The following is a 21,459-nucleotide window of genomic DNA, read 5'->3' as shown; positions in this document are numbered from 1 at the left end:
GCTGCTCCCCTGGAACAGTGCCCGGTGCATGGCGCAGGCGCGGCCTCCCCGGGCACCCTTCACTGCTATGAATCGATTAATTACCTATTAATCACTTTATGAATCGATTAATTACCTATTAATCACTTTAGAGATTGATTATTCCCTCTTCCCCCCTCCCCCCCATCCCCCGGCTCACCACCACCCAGCGAGGAGAGAGGCGGGGCCAGCCCCAGGGGGCGTGGCCTCGCTCACCCAATGGGGTGACAAGGAAAGCGCGGCCTGCCAGCGGAAGCGGCCGTGATTGGCGGAGCTCGCAGCCAATGGGAAAGCCGCGCGGCGGGTTTGAATCCGCGCAGCCGGTGGGGAGGGTGGAACATGGAGGGCGCCGTGAGGTGAGCGCGGCCGGGACGGGGGGCACCGGAGACACCGGGGGCTGCTGTGTGTAGGGACGGGGGTACCGGGGGCTGTTGTGTGTAGGGATGGGGGGCACCGGGGGCTGCTGTGTGTGGGGACGGGGGCACCGGGGGCTGTTGTGTGTAGGGACGGGGGCACCGGGGGCTGTTGTGTGTAGGGACGGGGGTACCGGGGGCTGCTGTGTGCTGGGCCGGGGGCACCGGGGGCTGCTGTGTGCAGGGACGGGGCACCGGGGGCTGCAGTGTGCAGGATGGGGGCACCGGAGACACCGGGGGCTGCTGTGTGCTGGGATGGGGGCACCGGGGGCTGCTGTGTGCAGGGACGGGGGCACCGGGGGTACCGGGGGCTGCTGTGTGCTGGGATGGGGGCACCGGGGGCTGCTGTGTGCTGGGATGGGGGCACCGCGGGCTGCTGTGTGCTGGGATGGGGGCACCGGGGGCTGCTGTGTGCTGGGATGGGGCACCGGGGGCTGCTGTGTGCTGGGATGGGGGCACCGCGGGCTGCTGTGTGCTGGGATGGGGGCACCGGGGGCTGCTGTGTGCAGGGACGGGGGCACCGGGGGCTGCTGTGTGCAGGGACGGGGGCACCGGGGGCTGCTGTGTGCAGGGACGGGGGCACCGGGGGCTGCTGTGTGCTGGGACGGGGGCACCGGGGGCTGCTGTGTGCTGGGACGGGGGCACCGGGGGCTGTTGTGTGTAGGGACGGGGGCACCGGGGGCTGTTGTGTGTAGGGACGGGGGCACCGGGGGCTGCTGTGTGTAGGGACGGGGGCACCGGGGGCTGCAGTGTGCAGGGATGGGGGCACCGGGGCTGCTGTGTGCTGGGATGGGGGCACCGGGGGCTGCTGTGTGCAGGGACGGGGGCACCGGGGGCTGCTGTGTGCAGGGACGGGGGCACCGGGGGTACCGGGGGCTGCTGTGTGCTGGGACGGGGGCACCGGGGGCTGCTGTGTGCTGGGATGGGGGCACCGCGGGCTGCTGTGTGCTGGGATGGGGGCACCGCGGGCTGCTGTGTGCTGGGATGGGGGGCACCGCGGGCTGCTGTGTGCTGGGATGGGGGCACCGGGGGCTGCTGTGTGCAGGGACGGGGGCACCGGGGGCTGCTGTGTGCAGGGACGGGGGCACCGGGGGTACCGGGGGCTGCTGTGTGCTGGGATGGGGGTACCGGGGGCTGTTGTGTGTAGGAACGGGGGTACCGGGGGTGCTGTGTGCAGGGACGGGGGCAACCGGGGGCTGCTGTATGTAGGAACGGGGGTACCGGGGGCTGCTGTGTGCTGGGATGGGGGCACCGAGGGCTAGCTGTGTGCTGGGATGGGGGCACCGGGGGCTGCAGCGTGCTGGATGGGGGCACCGGGGGTACCGGGGGCTGCTGTGTGTAGGGACGGGGGGCACCTGGGGCTGCTGGTGTGTAGGGACGGGGGTACCGGGGGGCTGCTGTGTGGCTGGGATGGGGGCACCGGGGGGTGCTGTGTGCTGGGATGGGGGGCACCGGGGGCTGCTGTGTGCTGGGATGGGGGCACCGGGGGGTGCAGTGTGCAGGGACGAGGGGTGCGACCCGGACCGGTGCCGGCTCTTAGGGCAGAGGGAGCCCCCGGGTTTGTCCCGGGTGTGGTTTGCCTGTGTGTGGTGTCCTGGGCCAGGCCTCTGTGTGTGTGTGTGGAGGGGGGGCTGCGCTGAGCCCGGCCTCACCCCGGCTTTGTCCTGCAGGAGCTTCGAGGCTCAGATACGGGACTACCGAGGGACTGACCCGCTGGAGCTGTGGGACAGGTCAGCACCGCAGGGACCCCTTCACTGGAGCAGCTGCTCCAACCCCTGTGTCCAACCTGGCCTTGAGCACTGCCAGGGATGGGGCAGCCACAGCTTCTCTGGGCACCCTGTGCCAGCGCCTCAGCACCCTCCCAGGGAACAGCTTCTGCCTTAGCTCCAACCTAAATCTCCCCTGTTTAAGTCTAAAAGCAGGACTGCTTTGAGCAGTTGTTCTGAGTTGCTTGGGCATGTTTCAGGTACGCACAATGGGTAGAAGGGTGTCTGCCCCACCAAGAGAAGCAGAACCGCTTGCCCAGCCTCCTGGAGCAGCTTGTGAAGATGTTCTTGAGTGAGAAGAGGTACCACGAAGATCCGAGATTTGTTAACTACTGTATTAAGCTGGTAGGTATATGCTTTTGGGAAGAATTAAGCCGTCCTAATAAAGCTGTCCTGCCAATCCATAGCTCTGATTGAGGAGAGCTGTGGGAGGAAAAGGAGCCCTCAGGGAGGTGGTGTGGAACTTAGATGTATTGCTGCTCTCTGTAGGAGCTCTGAGGACTCTTCCATCCTGCTGGAGGACAGCATATATCTTTATTACTCTGTTATTCAGCTGCTTGGCTTGTTAGGTGTCACATCTGGCTTTGCTTTAGGCTGCAATACGTTCCTATGGTGGTAATAAATTGTTACTGGATTTATTTGCTTCTTCCTTGGATGTATTTTAAAAGCATTTATGCACCTTTATCTCACACAGGCAGAGTTCATCTCTTCCCCTTGCCAGTATTTCGACTACCTGCATGGTCAGGGGGTTGGTGCAAAGGCATCGAGCTTCTACATTGCTTGGGCTCAGCAGCTGGTCAGCGAGGGCAATGTGCAGCATGCGGGAGCTGTCCTTCAGAGAGGGCTTCACAACCAGGCCCAGCCACGAGAGAGCCTGCAACAGCTCTATGGGTAATCCTGACACATCCTTCACTTGGGGGGCTGTTCAGAGGGTTGATTTGATGTTCTCTTCTTGTGTGTATGTGCTATAGCTGAGGCAATGATTGGTTCTGGTAGATGTAGGTATAAGTGTAAGTATGATTCTTTGCCTTTGAGTATCTGTGGATGTTTTGGAGGGGGTGCATATAAAACCTGTACCAGACTTCAGCAAAGCAGGGCCCAGAAAGAACATCAATTTATTGACTGGTTTCCTGTCTAATGTCTGTTAAGTCGATTTAAAACTATAAAGATGGGTAGCCTGGCCTGCTTCAGGCAGCCTCCTGGGAAATACAGGTGTGAGATTCACTACCTGGAAGCTCAAGCTTCAGGATATTTCGGTTGATACACTGGAAGGAAGGAATGCAATCCAGAGGGACCTTGACACGCTTGTGAGGTGGGCTGATGCCAACCTCATGAAGTTTAACCATGACAAGTGCAAGGTCCTACACCTGGGTCAGAACAATCCCAGGCACAGCTACAGGTTGGGCAGAGAAGAGATTCAGAGCAGCCCAAGAAGGACTTGGGGGTGTTGGTCAATGACAAAATGAACATGAGCAGCTTCAGTGTGTGCTCACAGCCAGAAAGCAACCGTATCCTGGGCTGCATCAACAGGAGCGTGACCAGCAGGTCAAAGGAGGTGATCCTGCCCCTCTGCTCTGCTCTGGTCAGACCTCACCTGGAGCATTGTGGTGCAGTTCTGGTGTCCTCAACATAAGAAGGACATGGAACTGTTGGAACAAGTCCAGAAGAGGCCACGAGGATGCTCAGGGGACTGGAGCACCTCCTGTATGGAGCCAAGCTGAGAACATTGGGGCTGTTCAGCCTGGAGAAGAGAAGCTGCATGGAGACCTCAGAGCAGCTTCCAGTGTCTGAAGGGGCCTACAGGGATGCTGGGGAGGGACTATTCATTAGGGACTGTAGTGATGGGGACAAGGGGTGATGGGTTGAAACTGAAACAGGGGAAGTTTAGATTGGATATAAGGAAGAAATTCTTTACTGTTAGGGTGCTGAGGCACTGGAATGGGTTGCCCAGGGAGGTTGTGAATGCTCCATCCCTGGCAGTGTTCAAGGCCAGGCTGGACAGAGCCTTGGGTGCCATGGTTTAGTGTGAGGTGTCCCTGCCCATGGCAGGGGGTTGGAGCTGGATGAGCTTAAGGTTCTTTCCAGCCCTAACTTTCTATGATTCTATGGTATGTCCATGTGCACTAATCAGCGTCCTGTAACTGCCTTGGGTTTTTAGTGTTGCATTTCATGGTATGATGACTGTACAAGGAAATCAAAGGCTCCTGGGGGTGGGAAGGTGTGAGGGGCAGGTGTATATAATGATAATAACTGTCTTTTCTTGCACTTTAGCTGGCTGCAGAACTCTGATCCTCACAATCCTCCTTTGCAAGGTGAGGCCCAAGGTACCAGCCTGTGAGCTGTAGCTTGATTAGATGAATCTTTTACCTCAACCAGTGAGTTTTATCACTGAAGAAATCAAGTTTCCCATATAAACTGGGTATTTTCCCCTATTTTTCTGGCTACCCTTAAAATTCTGAAGGGAAGTGTCTTCCAAATGAGTTCTTAATTTTCCAATGCTTAAAGTGAATAGAAATTCATAAATGAGAAAATGATTCCTTGCTCATTAATGCAAACCCATATTATCTGTCCCAGGCGCTGCTGTTATCAAACCTCTTCAGACTTCACATGCTGCAAATCTAATGGCTCCTCAAAAGAGTGTTTCCAATAATAATGAGACCACATACACTGTAAAAATCAGGTAAGTGACTGTTCATAAGTGACACTGTGGAGCCCTCACAAAGGTTAGATTGAAGAGCTTGACTGAGTAAGGATGATAAAACATTAACTGTGTCTGGTGTGGCTCAGGAACGTTACTGATGGGTTTATGCTGCCACATCTTCATAGAAATATCTCAACTGGGAAGTGCTGGGACACATTTTAGTTCCATTTGACATATTTCCAGAAGCATAAGCAGAGACTGATCCATCCAGCTGGTTGCTGCCTTCACAGGAGCAATGTTATCAATAGATCCTGTGCCAGTTGTGCTTCCTGGAAACTGCCTACACTGAATTTTGGTGAAATTCAAGTTCCTTCTTAAATATCCTCTTTAAGAATGACAAAATATAATGCCAGAGGACAAGAAGTGTCTGGGCTTGTTCTCAATGGGATGGTGGCTTCTTATAGAAGCCAGTTTAAACTGGGAAATGAGTAGGAGGTGACTTTAGCACAGTTCTTGAGCCCCTCTGCAGCTTGCCTGCTCAGACTAACAAGTTCCAGCACAGATTCTGTTCATACCTCATGAGCTATCCCGTGTTAGCTTTACGGTGTGAGTCCTGTCACTCTGTAGTTGTCTTCCTTCACCTCCTTCCCCACAATAAAACAGCAAAACAAAGAAACCATACTTGTAACTCAGCAGCACCCATCCTTCTGAGGTTTGCCATAGCTGGTTACAGTTCTGCACAGTGAGCAGGGGGAGAAACTACAGCCTGAAAGACTGTGTAGGAAACATATGGAGCCTTTTTCTGCTTGGTGATGCTTTTTAAAGTGCTCCTGACACTTAGTTTGGTATTGCCTACAAACTGGGGAAGGTATCTTGGGTGATGGAGTTAAAGCTTCCTGTGTCTGCTGCCTGTTCCTTAGCCCTGAGGCTGGACAAAGAAAGAAATTGGGTGGGCATCAGGTCTCACTCTTAACAAATTCATGTGGTCTGTACCTTACATTCCTGATTTTTGGAACAGAAGCTCCCTGTTTCAACTAGTTTTAGTATCCAGATATCCTTTCTGGATAGTTCCAGTATCCATCTTCCAAAAGCTCTCTGAGGTTACAGCAGACTGTTACATGGCTAATTGTTCAGGCTCTGATGAGCTCTTTCTGATCTGCTCTTGCCATGCTCATGGTCTGCATTGCCATCCTTCCAATCAGAATTAAGTACCAGGGGCTTTATGGTTGCTGGTCCTGTCAAAATGGGTGGTTAACTGTAATACTGGAATTTCTGCTTCAGTTTTAGTGGTTTATTTCCCCTTCCCTGCTTTAGGGTCCTGATTCTGCTGGTGCTCAGTCCTGTTCTGCTGGCAGAGAAGAAGTGTAAGTGTTTGGGGCTTTTTAAAGTCGCAGTGTGGGAAAATTAATACATTCCTGGCATAAATCCAACAAACTTGAATAGAGCTTTTCCATGTTTGTCCTCACAGAAAGTACGTTACATACATCTCCAAATCTGAAGTCCGCCCTAAGTCATCCTCTGCTGGTGTTGAGTGTCAGCAGGTTGCAATGTATGATAAGAGCCTGCTCATCTGTGAAGGCTCCGAACTTTCCTTTGAGGAGCTGAGAGCCAAGAGATACTTCAAGAAGTACGAGCGCCTCAGGAGGCAGCAGGAATGGGGTATTCCTCTCTTTCATCTAGCTATTCCAGAAACATTCTCATATCCTTGGAAAACTAATACTGGGCTGCGTTCGTTTCTCTTTCAACCTCTCTACTGAAGCCTGGAAACCTTCTCAAAGCCCAAGTTAGCATCCCTGTATGGAAATGGGGTGGGATGAGCTTGGAAACGTCAGGTAGCATGCCAAACAATTGACACCAATATTTACTGCTTAAGCTCATCCCCTGGGTTTGTCTTTTCGAACATGGGTTTTCACAGTGGTGTTTCTTGTGAGCCAAGTGTGAGCAGTCCTGGTTACCCTGCTGTGAGCTCAAGCTGTGGCTCTCTGCCACCTGGAATTCAGGATGGAGAGCATCTTGGTTCCTATCAGTAGGCTGTAATCAAAGACAGCCCAGAGGACAACATAAGCTGTTACATGGTTCTTTATGATGCCATGCTTTGTCCTTGGCCCAAGTTAGTCACAGGCTGCCCAGAAAGGTTGTGGATGCACCATCTATGATCCTATGTGGGAAATAACTGCTTCTCCCAAACTTGTGCCCCTGGAGCCAAGCTCTATCCATTGTACAGACTATATATCTAAATTTTAAACCCAAGCAGCTTGCAGTGTCTGTGTTGAGAAATCAATTTGGATGCTGATAAAATGTTTCACTTACTATCATTGTTTAATCCTCAGAGAAAGAAGAGAGAGACTCCATAAGGAAAAAGGAGTCGGCTGTCCTTGAACTGCAAGCCCTGCAGCAGAAGCTGGAGCAGCTCACCCAGCTCAGCAAAAGCTTGGAGGAGACCAGACTGGAACCAGCAGCTACAACATCAGCTGGGCCACATGGGACAGTGGTAAGTACATATCCTGATTGACAGGAGCTGTCTTCATGAGCTCATCTCACAATCTAACCATGCTTTAGACAGTCACCAGAGCAGATTGTTAACCAAGCCTGCCAGTTCAGGCTGCAGTATTGACTAGTGTAGATACCTGGCATCATTTTAAATACTCAGTGATAGGTATTTTGATTGTTAAGCCCAAAGGTTCAGTTTTGCTTCTCCATGATTTAGCTTTAATTGCATATGGAAGTTAGGCATGAAAAACTGTTCTGGTTCTGCAGAAATAAAAAGAAAATGGCAATGGCTCTACCTGTGTGGATATTTGAGTGTAAAGGAGCATTTCTCATCCCCAAAGGTGCATTCACATGTGACACCCAGTGCAGCTCTGCAGCAGAACTGGAGAGCATCTCGTCAGACTTCGCACCTACAGAACACCCAAGGGCTGGTACCAGACCAGCCTAAGGCAAGTGCTTTATCAGCCACTGCTCCTACACTGCAGCCAGGGAAAGCCACTGGCCACCAGAAGACATCAACCTCCCTGTGGGAAGAAACATGTAAGAAGGATGCAGTCAGAACTCAGCCAGAGCTTGGACAACTCCAGAAGAGTTTGTTACACCATCCCTTCAGTAATGCTTCCACTCAGGAACGGGCACATCCTGACTCTGCTCTTCACTTGAGCACTAGAGAAAAGTATGTATAAACAGGCTAATTCTTGCTCTTATGCTGTCTTCAGCAGCTATACTTCAACTGAGAATTAACTAAAAAGAGTCTTTCTTCCTCTTCTGAAAACAAGATAATCTGAATTAGCCAAGTGAAACCAATATCTAAATCTAGATCAAACTTCCCTAACATGGAATCCTCCTTTCAGTTGTAAATTCCTTTAAACCTTTGTTTTAGTTGTAATAACAAGAGGAAACAGAGTGTGTAACTGCAGTAATCATTCAGCATTGCTGGCTTTGGCATGCCTGAAATAAACAGGATATGCTCAGTTCCTGCAGGTCCTATACACTACATCTTGGCCACAGAGATCTCCAGAGAAGAAAAGAGTGCTTGTATTTATCTTTTGTACATCTTGCTTGCCTGACTTGGCTTTAATACAGGAAAAAAAGCTGGGGGCAGGGGGAGAAACCTAGTTTGGCAAAGCAAGCCTGCCTGGGTGGGCTTGGCCAACCAGTTGCCATTCACTTACCTTATGGAGTTATTTGGAAGCAAACTGTGCCCAAGAAGAGTATGCAATGCCTGCGTTTTAACCTTTCTAAAGGATTCTGCTGCCTTTCAGGTTTTATACCTATTGACAGTGTATGAGAAGCTTTCTTAGGGGCAGCCTCTAATAGCATTCTAAAGGATCTCTCACTTGCTTCATTTGTGAGACTTAAAAGTCATTCATGGGGCATAAAAATAGGATCACAAGTTGTGTTTGGGACGTTTCCTTTGTTCTAGACTGGGAAAGGCCTCCTTACTGTTTAGAAGGAAGCTGGAATTTAAATAATGGCTTTTATTTCATAATGTTGTTAATGTTTCCTTTGAAGGCATCCCAACAAGAGAGCTGCTACACTGACATCTGCTGTGGATGTGAAAGAAGGTAATAAGCCCAGTTTTGATAAAGACTGATGCTGTCAGTGTGGCTGGTGATCAACAGCATGTGCCTGCTAGTTCCAACCCTAGCTAAGCTTTTTGACTTTCCTAACTCCATCCCTGCATGCTTGGGCAGTGTCTCTATATCCCTTCCAGTCACTTTTCCACCTTGTGGGCAATTCCTTTTTGTTTGAGCTTGGTCAGGAGTTCACTATTTGTCCTTGCTGGCTCCCTGCCTGCTTTGCTTTCTGTGTCAGAATGGATCATTCCTGTGAATTGAAGATGGGCACCAAGGGCACCCAGCTGTGCGAGGTCCCTTTTGCCCTTCAGGGCACTCTCCCTTGGCAATCTGTCAAGCAGATCTGTGCATAAGATAAAACACCTCCCAAAAGTCTGGGTTGTCATTCTGCTCCTCATTTACTTCTCTCACCACAGTTTGCTTTCTATTGAAATGTTAATGAAACAATGCCAAGCTACTTCAGAAATTCCCTTGTTCCCTTTTCTAGCATCTAGAGTGGGGAATTCTTCCTTTGCTTCTGGAAATGCTTCTCAAGCCACCCCAAACACCTCGCTGGGAGGAGCAACACAGGCTACACCATTCAAAGTGCAGCCTTCACCCACAGTCCATACGAAGGAAGCACTGGGTAAGCACCTGGAATACTATGCTAGTTCCACTGGAGGTAATGGGATCTTGCCTGGTAACTTAGCTGGAGCCACCTCTACAAGGATGTTGTCTAGAGATGAGCATGTGCACCATTCAGTCAAAGAGGAAAATGAAATTAAACTGGTATTCTTCCTTTGCTGTTGTCTGCATGACCTAAAACTTTTGGCCAGTAATAGATGCTTTAGTAGCATCCCAGCAGCCACATGGATACATCCAGACACTCCGGGATAAGTTACTGGAGATACACCTACAGGCTTCTTCCTTGGCTTCTGAGCTGCTCTTATCAATACTGTCAGGGGCTCCTCTTTTTGAGCTGGAGACCAACAAGAAACTAATGTGGAAGAACATTACGTAGCTAATAGGTCAGCTCTGGGTGATGCTGAGCTTCCCCCGAAGCTGAAGCAAGACTGACTTATGTAAAAGGTCTTTGATTATTTAACAGACATTGTCAGTTCTAAACATTGCATTAGTTTTCCAAATATCTAAGGAGATAAAGCAGAGATAAAAACTTGCTCCTGTGGCAGAATTGAAATCTCATAGCACCAACAAGTATGTGTTGGCCAAATGGGATCTCCCTGGGTGTGTGTTCAGTTGCCTGGAGTGTTTAAATGCACTAGGAAGGAATGGTTCCTGGCATTTGATAAATCATAGGAATATTATAATGAACTGGCATTGGGTTTGACTGCTACACAATGGAAGAACCTCTGAAAACCACTTCCACTGGGTGTGATATTCCTGTGGGTTTGGGGGTATTAATTTTTATTCCTTTATTAGGATTTCTCATGGATATGTTTCAAACACCCATTCTGCCTGAAACATCTCCTCTGGATGAAAGTGAGGAGCAATTTGAAGCCTTCTGCAGAAAAAGTGGTAGGTGCTATTCATGTTCTTCACTCCATGATATTCCTGTCTTTATTTCCCATTTCCCCCTTCCACCAGTCCTGATAGCTGTGAGATAAGTAACAGTCTGAGTAGGTGAGAAGAAACAGCTTCTTTCCTGGTCATTTAATTTACTAACAAGATCTAAATCTTGGTGCATGGTCAGTGAAGAGCAGAAGCACTTTCCTGTCAGCAAACCTATTGATGCTTCTCTGCAGAGAATTCCCTGGTGTTTAAAACCTAACTTTGCAAAGAGCACAGCTTCATGTGAGTAAAGCTTTTTACTAAAGCATTTTGGAGGCTGGGTTTTAGTATGTGAATCACCAGCTTGCTGTAACAGTTGAAGCCAGGCAGTAGCAGTGGCTGACAAGAATGAGCACTGAGCTATTTCACAACTGGTCAAATGCAGCCAAGAAAGCTTCTCTAGCCAGCCTTCTCAAGGCCAGCCTTTGGTTTGGGGTGGAAAAGTCTTCCATTTCCAAGAGCATATAGGAAAAGACAATTTGAGGGAATCCCGAGGATGCTTCAGGATGCAGCCATGAGCATCAGTTGCCTGGTTAGGGGTGAAAATGTGACTGTTTTATTCACTCTTCATGGGGTGAAGGTAACATTGGTTGTCTTTCCTTTTTAAGACCCTGGTGGAAGTCCAAAACCCTTTGTGATCCCTGTCACACCTGCGTTTTCCATCTTTGAAGATGAGAATGAGAAAGAGAACAATGGGTAAGGAGAAGAAAAGTAACATCTGAGTTCAGTTCATTAAGAATTCCATGTAGGATTGATTCTGCCCTATAGAACTGCTGGGATTGTATTTACAGTACCAGGATTGGCTTGAATACAGTCACAGCAGCTGTGTGGAAGTGGCTTGAGAAAGCTGCAGTTGCTTCTCTGTGGAATTGCACAACTTCTTTGTTTGGACAGTGCTTGAGGTGCTTAATTTTCTGGATAAGTGTGGATAGTTTGTTCCTTTGAGCTACTGCAGCTTCTCTAAGTGTCTGCAAATGGGATTAGTTAAAAGAATAAAAGTTCAAACCAAGAAGCCTTTGTTGTGATCAGTCTGTCTGAAGACTCTGAAGCCTCAGATTCCAAGCTACCTCTTTTGTCAGGATCCCACAGCATAAAACCAAGCCAGAAGAGCCCAGAACTGTTGGAGAACGTCCCTTGACTGACTGTACAGCAAACACAGAAGTGAGTGTTTGGTATTATTGTGAGAATTAGCCTTAAAAATATGTTATATAGTTAGAGGGGATAGCAGAGATGACTGCATTTACCTCCGGTCTGTCCCAGTCCTGCAAAAGTCTAATGAATGAACTCAACTGAAATCTAGAGACTCTCCCATTCCCTGCCAATGGGATGAACCTTTCCAGTCAATTTTCATAAAGCTTCTAGGAATTTCCTTTTGGAGAACTCCATCCTTAGAATAAATCTGACTGCATTAAATGCTGGGGTTTGGCAAGGAGGAATGGCTTTAACCTGTCAGAATAGGGGAGATTTAGATTAGATATAAGGACAAAACTCTTCACTAGACAGTGTGCCCAGAGAAGCTGTGGCTGCCCCATCCCTGGCAGTGCTCAAGGCCAGGTTGGACACAGGGGCTTGGAGCAGCTGCTCCAGTGGAAGGGGTCCCTGCCTGTGGCAGGGGTTGGAGCTGGAGGAGCTTTAAGGTCCCTTCCAACCCAAACTATTCCATGATCCTCTTTGGAGGAGGAAGGACAGGGAGCAAGAGAAACTTAATAACCTCTTGACAGTTGTCACAGCCAAGGGGATGTGTAAATCTTCAGTCTGCTTGGATACAAGTGATGGCTGAGTAAGGAGATGGCCTTTTTCATTCTCATATTACATATTTTTGCCTAGTGTATTGCTGGTTATTCCCAACATCCAGATCTGATACACAACTCTGTAAGCCTGCCATTTAGGTTATGTTGCCATTCCTTATTGGCATGTGCAGGCTCAGTATTACTGAACTGACTGCAAAGGCTGCTGTAGGGTTACAGTGTAGGATGGCTTTGATGGCTTAGTTTTCAATCTTTATATCTTCTTTTCCTTGTCCAGGAAGAAACAGGCACAGCAGAGTTCCTGAGGGATGATTATACAGTGTGGAATCTCCCAAGCAGTAATAAAACATTAGCTCCCAGTCCAGACAACACGAGAGACTTCGCACGAGCTGCCCAGCTTGTATCGACACCATTTAATTATCTCTCAGCACACCCACAACAGGCTTTGGAGGACAGAGGTAAAGTAATGAACACTCCAGGCTGGGAGCATGTAACCCAGTGCTGCATCACTCCCTTTCCGTGCCCTGGTTACCTCACAGGCTTTGCACATACCACATAGGTATGACTCCTGCTGCTGCCACTTCAGAGTACACATTCCTTGCAGGATAGCATCTGGAAGCACAGTACATGAGCTTTCCATGGGCTTTTAACTGGGGGAATAAGAGAAAGTGGCAAGGGAAAAGAGAGGCTTTCATTGTGCTGTCGAACTGCTGCTCTGAACTGTTCCAAGGGGTTGTAAATAGTCATAAAATTGCCTGGAATCCCAACACCACCTTCTGGGGGCAGCTTTATGCTTGTCTGCCTCTCTTTAGTCCTAGAATACACTCCCTAAAGAACTATTTTTACTCATCTACTTTAAAATAGGCTTTTGTTAGCTCTAGCTTTTGTGATACCTTGGCAGCTTTCACAACTTAACCTTCTTGTCTTGGTGAGAAGACTCAATGTTCTCGCCTTGGGGATATTAAACATTTGCTGTTGTTCCTCCTCCCTTTGTTCAGCCCGTGGGGATGACTTGCCACAAATGGACTTGGAGTTTTCTGAAGAACTACACAAGCAGCCAAAAGCAAAGAAGCTGAGGTATGTCATGGCTTGTGGAGCTTTTCAAGACTTGAGAGTGCTGGGTAAACCCAGGCAGGTCTGATAGGCTGCTCTTGACATGAGTTTTCAGCTCATCTAGAGCTGATGTGCTCATGTCAAACTGACTGTGCTTGGTGTAAATCTCAGCTCTTTGTGGAGGTGAATGAACCTGAAAATGCTCCTATGATTTGCATTCCCTGACACGTTTACATTAAAAGTTAACTGTCCAAAACCTTTTAGTGGCTGTGTATCATAGAATAACAGAGTGGGCTGAGTTGGAAGGGACCTTAAAGCTCCTCCAGCTCCAGCCCCTGCCACGGGCAGGGACCCCTTCCACTGGAGCAGCTGCTCCAAGCCCCTGTGTCCAACCTGGCCTTGAGCACTGCCAGGGATGGGGCAGCCACAGCTTCTCTGGGCACCCTGTGCCAGCGCCTCAGCACCCTCCCAGGGAACAGCTTCTGCCTCAGAGCTCAGCTCAGGCTCCCCTGTTCTGGCAGGTTCAAGCCATTCCCCTTGGCCTGTCCCTACAGGCCCTTGTCCCAAGCCCCTCTCCAGCTTTCCTGCAGCCCTTTTAGTCACTGGAAGACTGTTGTAAGGTCTCTCCCTGAGCCTTCTCTTCAGAGTATGTAAAATTACTGCTTTATTTTCAATATTGGCTAAAGTTGTTGGCTGATGAACTTGAAAGTTGCTAGACTATGGGTAGCATGATATGATCAACTCTTATTTTCTTAGCAAATGTTCATTTTATTCATCTTAATGTTGGTTATGGCCAAGGTAACCAGGGTGGACTTTTGACACATTTTTGGTTACTGAAGATGTAAAAACCCCATGGCAGTACTGTCCAATACTAATGCTTTGTTTTACATACACAGCCCTGCTCTTCAGCACATTGCAGAACAAAAAGAGCATCAAGGAAATGTCTTGAAACAAAGCAACGGAATTCCAGGACCTGCTACAGCTGCTTCTCAAAGGTTACATGAGCAGACTGTCATCACCAGAGCTGAGTATTCCTCATCTGCTGGGCTGGACAGAATTCCTCATGAAAAGCTGCCTGGAGCTGGGCAGGATAGGACAGCCCGGAGTGTTAGAGCTGCAGGTATAGAGCATTGCCTATAGTTCCTTTCCATCACATCTGGCAATAGAATGGTGTCATGTTCTTGCAGCAGTGCTTTGTTCCAACATGAAGGTGCTCACTGCAGTGAGCAAATTGTCTCATGGTTCCTGCAAGGAGATTGCTTAGGGACAGATGATGTGAGGAAGGACAAGAGCCTTGTACCTGTATTGCCTGATGCCAAAGATACTCTGAAGTACAGGAGTACTTGGGATTATTTAAGGATTCATTACTAGTTAGGCTCAAATCTATCAGAAACGTCTTCCTGGGCAACTTTAAGAGGAAGACCTAGGTATAAAAACTGGATTGTCAAAATTGAGGAATACTTATCTCTCTTTGGGTTTTTTGATGTTTATTCTGGTTTTTCTCTTAAATCAGTGATACTCCCAAGTACAAGCTTGTGTTACCTCTATGGAGAGACACTTTGCTTACAGCACTTTTTCTTCTTTCCATAAAGCCCTTGTTGAGAACCCTTGGGACAAGGAGTTGATTTGCCAGTTCTTATCAGAGCTTCCTAAACCACTCCACACCTATGCCAACTACTTTGAGTGCAAATCTGCAATTCCACCCATCAGGCTGAAGGCTGACATCCCCCTGGGTAAGAGTCCCCTCAAACATCTCACTTGTTAAGCATTTCTTGACTGGGAACCTCTGGTTTCTAATTCACCTGTGTGTATATCCAGAGAGGCTGCAGATTATCTGAACCTCAGCTCTGAAATTAGACCTGCTTTTTGGTTTGTCTTCTGTAGCATCAGCATATTTTAACAGACATTCTGCATAGGGAGTTTTCCTGGTTTTCCTAATAAGCTGTGACACAACTCAAACTGTGTCCAGAACAGCACTGGTCCTGTGTCAACAGAGTCTGTACGACAGCAATTGCAACATACTTGTATGACTTAACCATTAGTGTTTACTTTTTAAGAACTGCACTTTGGAATCTGATTGCTTCCAGGGAGTCAGCCTAAAATAGAAACACTGATTATTTTGTTTAGCATGTGGCACTTCACACGCTACTTGTTCTCATGTGTGGAGAAGAGACTTGTAGAGAAAGACTGGCTCGAGGGTTAAAGCAATAGCTCACATAGGCTCATGCTTTTATCTTGTTCCTGGGTAGTGATCTCCCTTCCATGACGTCTGCAAGCAAGGCTTAATGTTGTTAATCTCTTAAAGGTTCCAGTACGTTCCACGTGGACTGCCTGGTTGGAGAGGGAGCTTTTGCCCAAGTCTATCAAGCTTCCATTCTGGATGCAAGTAACTCTAGAAACAATCAGAAAGTAATATTCAAGGTAAGGTTGATGTGGAGCAACTCTGCTGGAAAATCCTGGAGTCCTGTAGTAAATGACACCTATCCAGGGTGGAGGTTCCTTATAAATACGAAGGAAAACATTGGTCTGTCCTCAGAGCTTTGTTCAGGTTGAGTGCTGTGGTGTTGGATTCATTCTACATGGGAAGTTATTTATCCTCTTGGCTCAATTTGCCTCCTCATCTTTCCTTTATAAAGCAGTCATGAGTATCTAAGGAGTAAGACTGCAGCCAGACTTTCTCAGCTGAACAAAGGCAGCTACTTGTGCGAATGCTCTCAGTCCACAGAAAAAGGAGATCTGTGTGGATTGATGATAAAACTGGAGCCATTCTTTGTTTCACATACATACCCATTAGCTTTCCCTGTGTGCAGCCAGCTCTCTGGTGGCAGCTGGCTGTTGGGCAGGCTTTGGGTGATGCCTCTCTCGTGCAGTTATTAATAAACACACTTGTGTTGTGGATGGAGCAGCTCGCTCTGCTCTGCCCTGTCTCCTTGTTGTAGATGGAGCAGCTCGCTCTGCTCTGCCCTGTCTCCTTGTTGTAGATGGAGCAGCTCGCTCTGCTCTGCCCTGTCTCCTTGTTGTAGATGGAGCAGCTCGCTCTGCTCTGCCCTGTCTCCTTGCAGGCTGCTCAGTGCAGGAATGAGCAACAGATGATAACATGTGTTTACATCAGAGCTGCTGCCAAGAGGAAAGTCTGTGCAACTGCGAGGTCAGCTTAGCCCATGAGGGTTACACCAGGTCACACTAAGCCACATCTGCTGCTGGCTGAGAGGGCACGTGTACAGTTACTACAGTGTGGTTGTGTGGTTGAGTTGACACGCACATTTACTCCCCCCCTTTTAGCGTTTCCACCTTAGATCTGTCTCTGGAACCGTTGTGTGGATCTCTGCAACATTTACTCTTTCTCCTCTTGATTTTAACAGTCTAAACTGAGAGCTTTCAAGTAGTTAAAGGTGACTTAAGGCTGGTGTTCTATTTTGAGCATCAGGTATTCAACGCAGCAGGGGAAGTACTAGGGGAAGGAATCGGAAGGGTTTTCCTGTTTCAGCTTCAAAAGCCTTCTCTTTTATATGAAATGTCTCTTGCCAGCAGAAACATCAATGCTGCAGAAACACTGACATTTTAAACAGCACTAAAGACTGTATAAGCCAGAATGGAACTGTGGTGTGTAACTGAAGCCTTGATTCAAGAGGTTTAATCACTGAGTGTATCAACCTGAGGTTGATTACTGTAGATAGAAGTGTTTTATTTGGTCTAGAGGAAAAATACCCACTGTGCCACTAGAAAACAACCAAAAACCCCCCCCAAGAAGAACTTTAGATTTTAATGCTCATAGTTTGAGTATATTAAATCATAGATTTAATAGATTGACTGTATATTCAATATCCTTATAGACTGAGTATATACTCAATTAATATACAGATTGAGTATATTAAGCTAAAGTCAGTCAACTTTCTGGTTACAGGTCCAGAAGCCAGCCAACCCTTGGGAGTTCTACATAGCAACACAGCTGGTGGAAAGGCTGGATCCAAGCATACACCATCTCTACATCCACTTTTACTCTGCTCACTTCTTCCAGAATGGAAGCATTTTAGTTGGTGAGCTCTACAACTATGGAACATTGCTAGTAAGTATAACTGGCTTTTGCACTGCAGCATCTCTGTTCTCTTTGGAGTGCTGTTATATGGCAATATTGATATGTCTCTTCTACTCTCCACTTTATGGGCTTTCTTTATGGACTATTCTGTGTTTATCAGCATGGATCTCTAATCCATATCAAGCTATTTCTGTGTAGCTGATGGTTCTTCACCATCTTTTTGATTGCAGAATGCCATAAACATTTACAAGAAGCTTCCTGAGAAGGTGATGCCTCAAGCACTTGTCATTTACTTTGCTGTAAAAATTCTTCATATGGTGGAAGAGCTCCACAGCTGCAAAATCATTCACGGTGACATCAAACCTGACAATTTCATACTTGGGGAAAGGCAAGTATTCCCTTTTGCTGCCTGAGATGCCATCACATCACGATGCCATAGCCTTGATGCTTACATGAACACTGCTTCTTGTTGTGGTTGAAGGTTCCTGGACAATGAGACGTGTGACATAGATGGTCTCTCTCATGGTTTGACACTCATTGACTTGGGCCAGAGTATAGACATGAAACTCTTTCCTGAGGGAACAGCATTCACTGCAAGGTGTGAAACATCTGGATTTCAGTGTATTGAAATGCTGACACAGAGACCATGGAACTACCAGGTATGAGGCTGCACAGACAGCTTGAACACTTGGAGCTGATGTGTGTATCTGGGGTCAATAAATAGGGTATGGAAAGGTTAGACTCTTGCACTGGAGTTGTACTTTCAGCTTGTTGCTTTAAAAACACAACCCTGAAGCCTCCTCTTGCAGAGCTTGCCTTATTATTGGTTCCACAGAGTGTTTTTCAGCTGGTCTTTTAGTGGTCTCAATACATTTCTAACAGGAAACTTGTCGATGCTTTGTTTAGACAGACTACTTTGGCATTGCAGCAACAGTCTACTGCATGCTCTTTGGTAGCTACATGCAAGTGAAGAACGAAAACGGTGTCTGGAAGCCTGAGGGAGCCTTCAGAAGGTTGGTGTCCTAAATCATTTTCCCTTGTCTGTCTGACATGCATCAGTAGGAGCAGCTTTGAGGTTAGTTTCTGACACAGCTTTCAGTGTTGCTTGTGTGCACTTCTTGCTGCCTTAAAACCTGGGTTCAGTGCATGGGAAGTGCCTCATAAAATCACTGACTCAAGCACAGGAAGTGTTTCAGTGGTGAATTGCAGCGTCCTCAGCTACTTGCTGCTTGGATGGAGGAAACAACAAGGAGGAAAACTCCCTTAGGTTCACTAAGCAGCAAGTCCCAGCTGTGTTACAGCCACATTTACAGTTGCTCCAGCCTGTAACTGGGGAGGGAGCTGGGTAAATACAGGAAACAGCCTTGTAAGAGCTTGACTTCAGCATTTCCTTGATGCATGCTTGTCCCTTTGCAGGCTTGCCAATGCTGACCTGTGGAAGGAGTTCTTTGAGAGCATGCTCAACATTCCCAACTGCCAGAGCCTGCCTTCTCTGGGAGCCCTGCGCAGGAGGCTCAAGGACTTATTCTGCAGGTCCTATGCAAAGGAAATCAAGTTCCTTCGGAACAGGCTTGTTGTGTTGCTCATAGAACACAAGCGGGTCGCGGAAGTAAGCACCTGGTTTGCACATTTACTGGGATCTGGTTTTATTGACGTGGAAGCTTTTGTAATGACTTGGTTTAGAAATAAATGTTCTTAGGCTTAACTTCAGGAGTAAGAACTTGCATCTTTCTATGCTTTTGTGGGGAAAAATGGCACTAAAATTGTTTTGTTCCTTTAACTTGGACCCATGGGCATGTGGGAAACTGCAGTTGTCATAATGTTGGGTGTCTCTAAAGGGGAAAAGAGCTGATGAGCAGCATTGTGCAGGTGAAGTAACTGCTTTCAACCTCCCCTGGGCTTTTTGAGCAGGGAAAGGGGAAGAGCATTGACTCATTCGTGGTGAAGGGACCTTGGGAAGAGTGCTGTGACCTGGAAGCAAGGACAGGGCCAAGTTTAGACCAGCTTTTGTATGCAGCTAACGGTGATAAATGCAGTCCAGGCTCATCTTTGACATGGCAAGTGTATGTGAGATCTCAAGGATGTGTTTTCCTGACATGAAAAATGGTGAATGGAGTCTCTAAGGAGGAGTGAGCTGTTGGAAATGGGAATATAATTCCCAACTGTGCCTCTATGGTCATGGAAGACTGGGAACATCAATTGTAAGAGAAGCAAGGGCAGCAATGGGAAGTGAAATAACACATATATGACGGGCTACCAGAGCATGAGCTCCTGTGGCTTTCTACAGCTGATCAGAGGATACTGCATGGCCTCTAGGTGGAAGGAGAGGTCTTCTCTAGGTCTTTTCTCCCAAAAAAGCCACTGCAGGTAATTGAATACAAGGAAGTGCTGGTTTGAGTTGTGATGAGACATACACAGATGAGCAACGATGCTCAGAGTGCTGCTGCTGTTCTTTGAGGTTTGGGCTCCTTCATCCACAGCCCTTCTGCTCTACCCTTTCAGGGACTTGTAGATTGAAAGGAATCAAGGTTCTCCAGTGAGATAGGACTGAAGCCACACTTGCCACTTGTGTTGCAGTGCTTCTGTCCACCCACAACACAATTAGCAGAGATGAGGGGAAAAAGCCCTGAGGCAAGTGTCTCTCCTGCCTGGAACTGAAATGGCTGTTTTCTGGTTGTTAGGAGGCTTTGTTTTCCTTTACTGGGGCAGAAGATGGGGAAAATGCCAGGAAAGCATTCCTGTAAAGTGCCCAAACCACATGAGAGTGATGTGCAGGCTTTTGATCTATTGAGAAGCTGGAGAGCCCTTTGGTGGTGACGTGCGTTGAGGGGCTCCAGAGGATGTGGCAGCCTATGGGATGCAGTTATCCTGATGCTGTTTACAGTCACCTTCATGCAGGGCCTGCTTTATAGCAGATAGAAAAGGAGATATTCTATTCAGCAGAGCCCTGGAGGGGGGTGAGGGCATTCACTTTAGCCGTGCATCCATCCACAGGAGGGAGACAAACAACAGACTTTCCTCAGTGCTGTATTTCAAGGGTGTTTCTCCTCCGTTTCAGTTTTCCAACTTTGAAACCATCCTGTGGTTGGAGAGCAGAGCTGAGCCCCGGGCAGCCGACATGGGATGAGGGGAAGGTCAGGGATGCATTTCATAGGATGATTCCCTGTTTGATGTTTATCTGCTCTTCCCGGTGTCACATCTCTGTGCTTCCTGCAGCAAATGCTTTCCCATAGAATTCACTGCTGCATCCCAAGGCTCTGCAGCTGCCTATCCACCTGCCTGTAATTTCAGGACATCCACCAGCACTGCTCCTTCCTCAGCTTGGGAAAACCTTTTCCATCTCATACAGCAACGTGGGACATCTTCCATCAACAGGGACCACCCCCCTCCATCTGCAGCTCCTCTGCCTGCCTTTACAGCAAGTAAATCTCTTCTTACCCTCTAACCCATCCTGTTTTGCCTCTTGTTAGGCTTTATGTAGCACATGGGAAAGCTTTTTGGGGTGTGACATGATGCAGCTGGAGCAAGTTGCACCTTGAGGCAGATCAGCTGCAGAAACCTCCTTGTAGCTGGTGCTAATAGAAACAGGCAGTGCTGGGCTTGCTTTATGTCCCTTTATTGCTTCATTCCATGCTCTTAGGAGCTGAGCTGCAGCCAGCTCTTCTCTGCCCAAGCAAAGATCTCTGTTAGACTCGTGTTTATATATGTCTATAGTAAATATAGCTATATATTTAGCTCTTCATCTCATAATGCAGCTTCAGATGCAGCTCCGAAAAGTGCAGAGCACTTTTTGAAGTGGCATCTGAAGCTGCATTATGAGTATATGCAATTAAGAATGTGATGGACCAGGTAGGAGCCTCTACACCTTAAATGTCAGCCCCTGTGCAAGAGGAGAAGGAGCTTGTGTGGGTGTAGGAGTTTCACATTGGTCTAGATGGGGAGGTGTCAGACAGAAGTTGTTGTGCATCCCTCCTGTCTGCCCTTAGCGCTGCTCCGGCTCCATGGCAAAGAGCAAGGGGACCTGGAGCAGCCTTTGAGTGCCTAAAGGTGCTCCAGAAAACCTGGAGAGGGGCTTGGGACAAGGGATGTAGGGACAGGCCAAGGGAATGGCTTGAACCTGCCAGAACAGGGGAGACTGAGCTGAGCTCTGAGACAGGAAGCTGTTT

At 48.1% G+C, this 21,459-nt stretch overlaps 1 protein-coding gene across 1 annotated transcript; it reads left to right on the top strand.

Moving 5' to 3' along the window:
- Nucleotides 1-323: 323 nt before the first annotated feature.
- On the top strand, nucleotides 324-18,999 carry BUB1 (BUB1 mitotic checkpoint serine/threonine kinase). Its single transcript, XM_034061247.1, is given in 25 exon segments — nucleotides 324-374; nucleotides 2,102-2,161; nucleotides 2,398-2,542; nucleotides 2,892-3,088; nucleotides 4,469-4,509; nucleotides 4,772-4,881; nucleotides 6,153-6,202; nucleotides 6,307-6,497; nucleotides 7,169-7,329; nucleotides 7,670-8,004; nucleotides 8,844-8,896; nucleotides 9,396-9,533; nucleotides 10,328-10,423; nucleotides 11,065-11,152; nucleotides 11,536-11,617; nucleotides 12,482-12,662; nucleotides 13,203-13,281; nucleotides 14,154-14,377; nucleotides 14,850-14,990; nucleotides 15,563-15,678; nucleotides 17,162-17,323; nucleotides 17,524-17,681; nucleotides 17,775-17,952; nucleotides 18,200-18,306; nucleotides 18,710-18,999. Coding segments are annotated over 25 exon segments (3,393 nt in total). The 5' UTR covers nucleotides 324-357; the 3' UTR covers nucleotides 18,993-18,999.
- Nucleotides 19,000-21,459: the final 2,460 nt, after the last annotated feature.

Source organism: Melopsittacus undulatus, chromosome 3 (assembly GCF_012275295.1).
Source record: "Melopsittacus undulatus isolate bMelUnd1 chromosome 3, bMelUnd1.mat.Z, whole genome shotgun sequence".
Taxonomy (NCBI): domain Eukaryota; kingdom Metazoa; phylum Chordata; class Aves; order Psittaciformes; family Psittaculidae; genus Melopsittacus; species Melopsittacus undulatus.
This window is presented reverse-complemented; position numbering and strand designations above follow the sequence as displayed.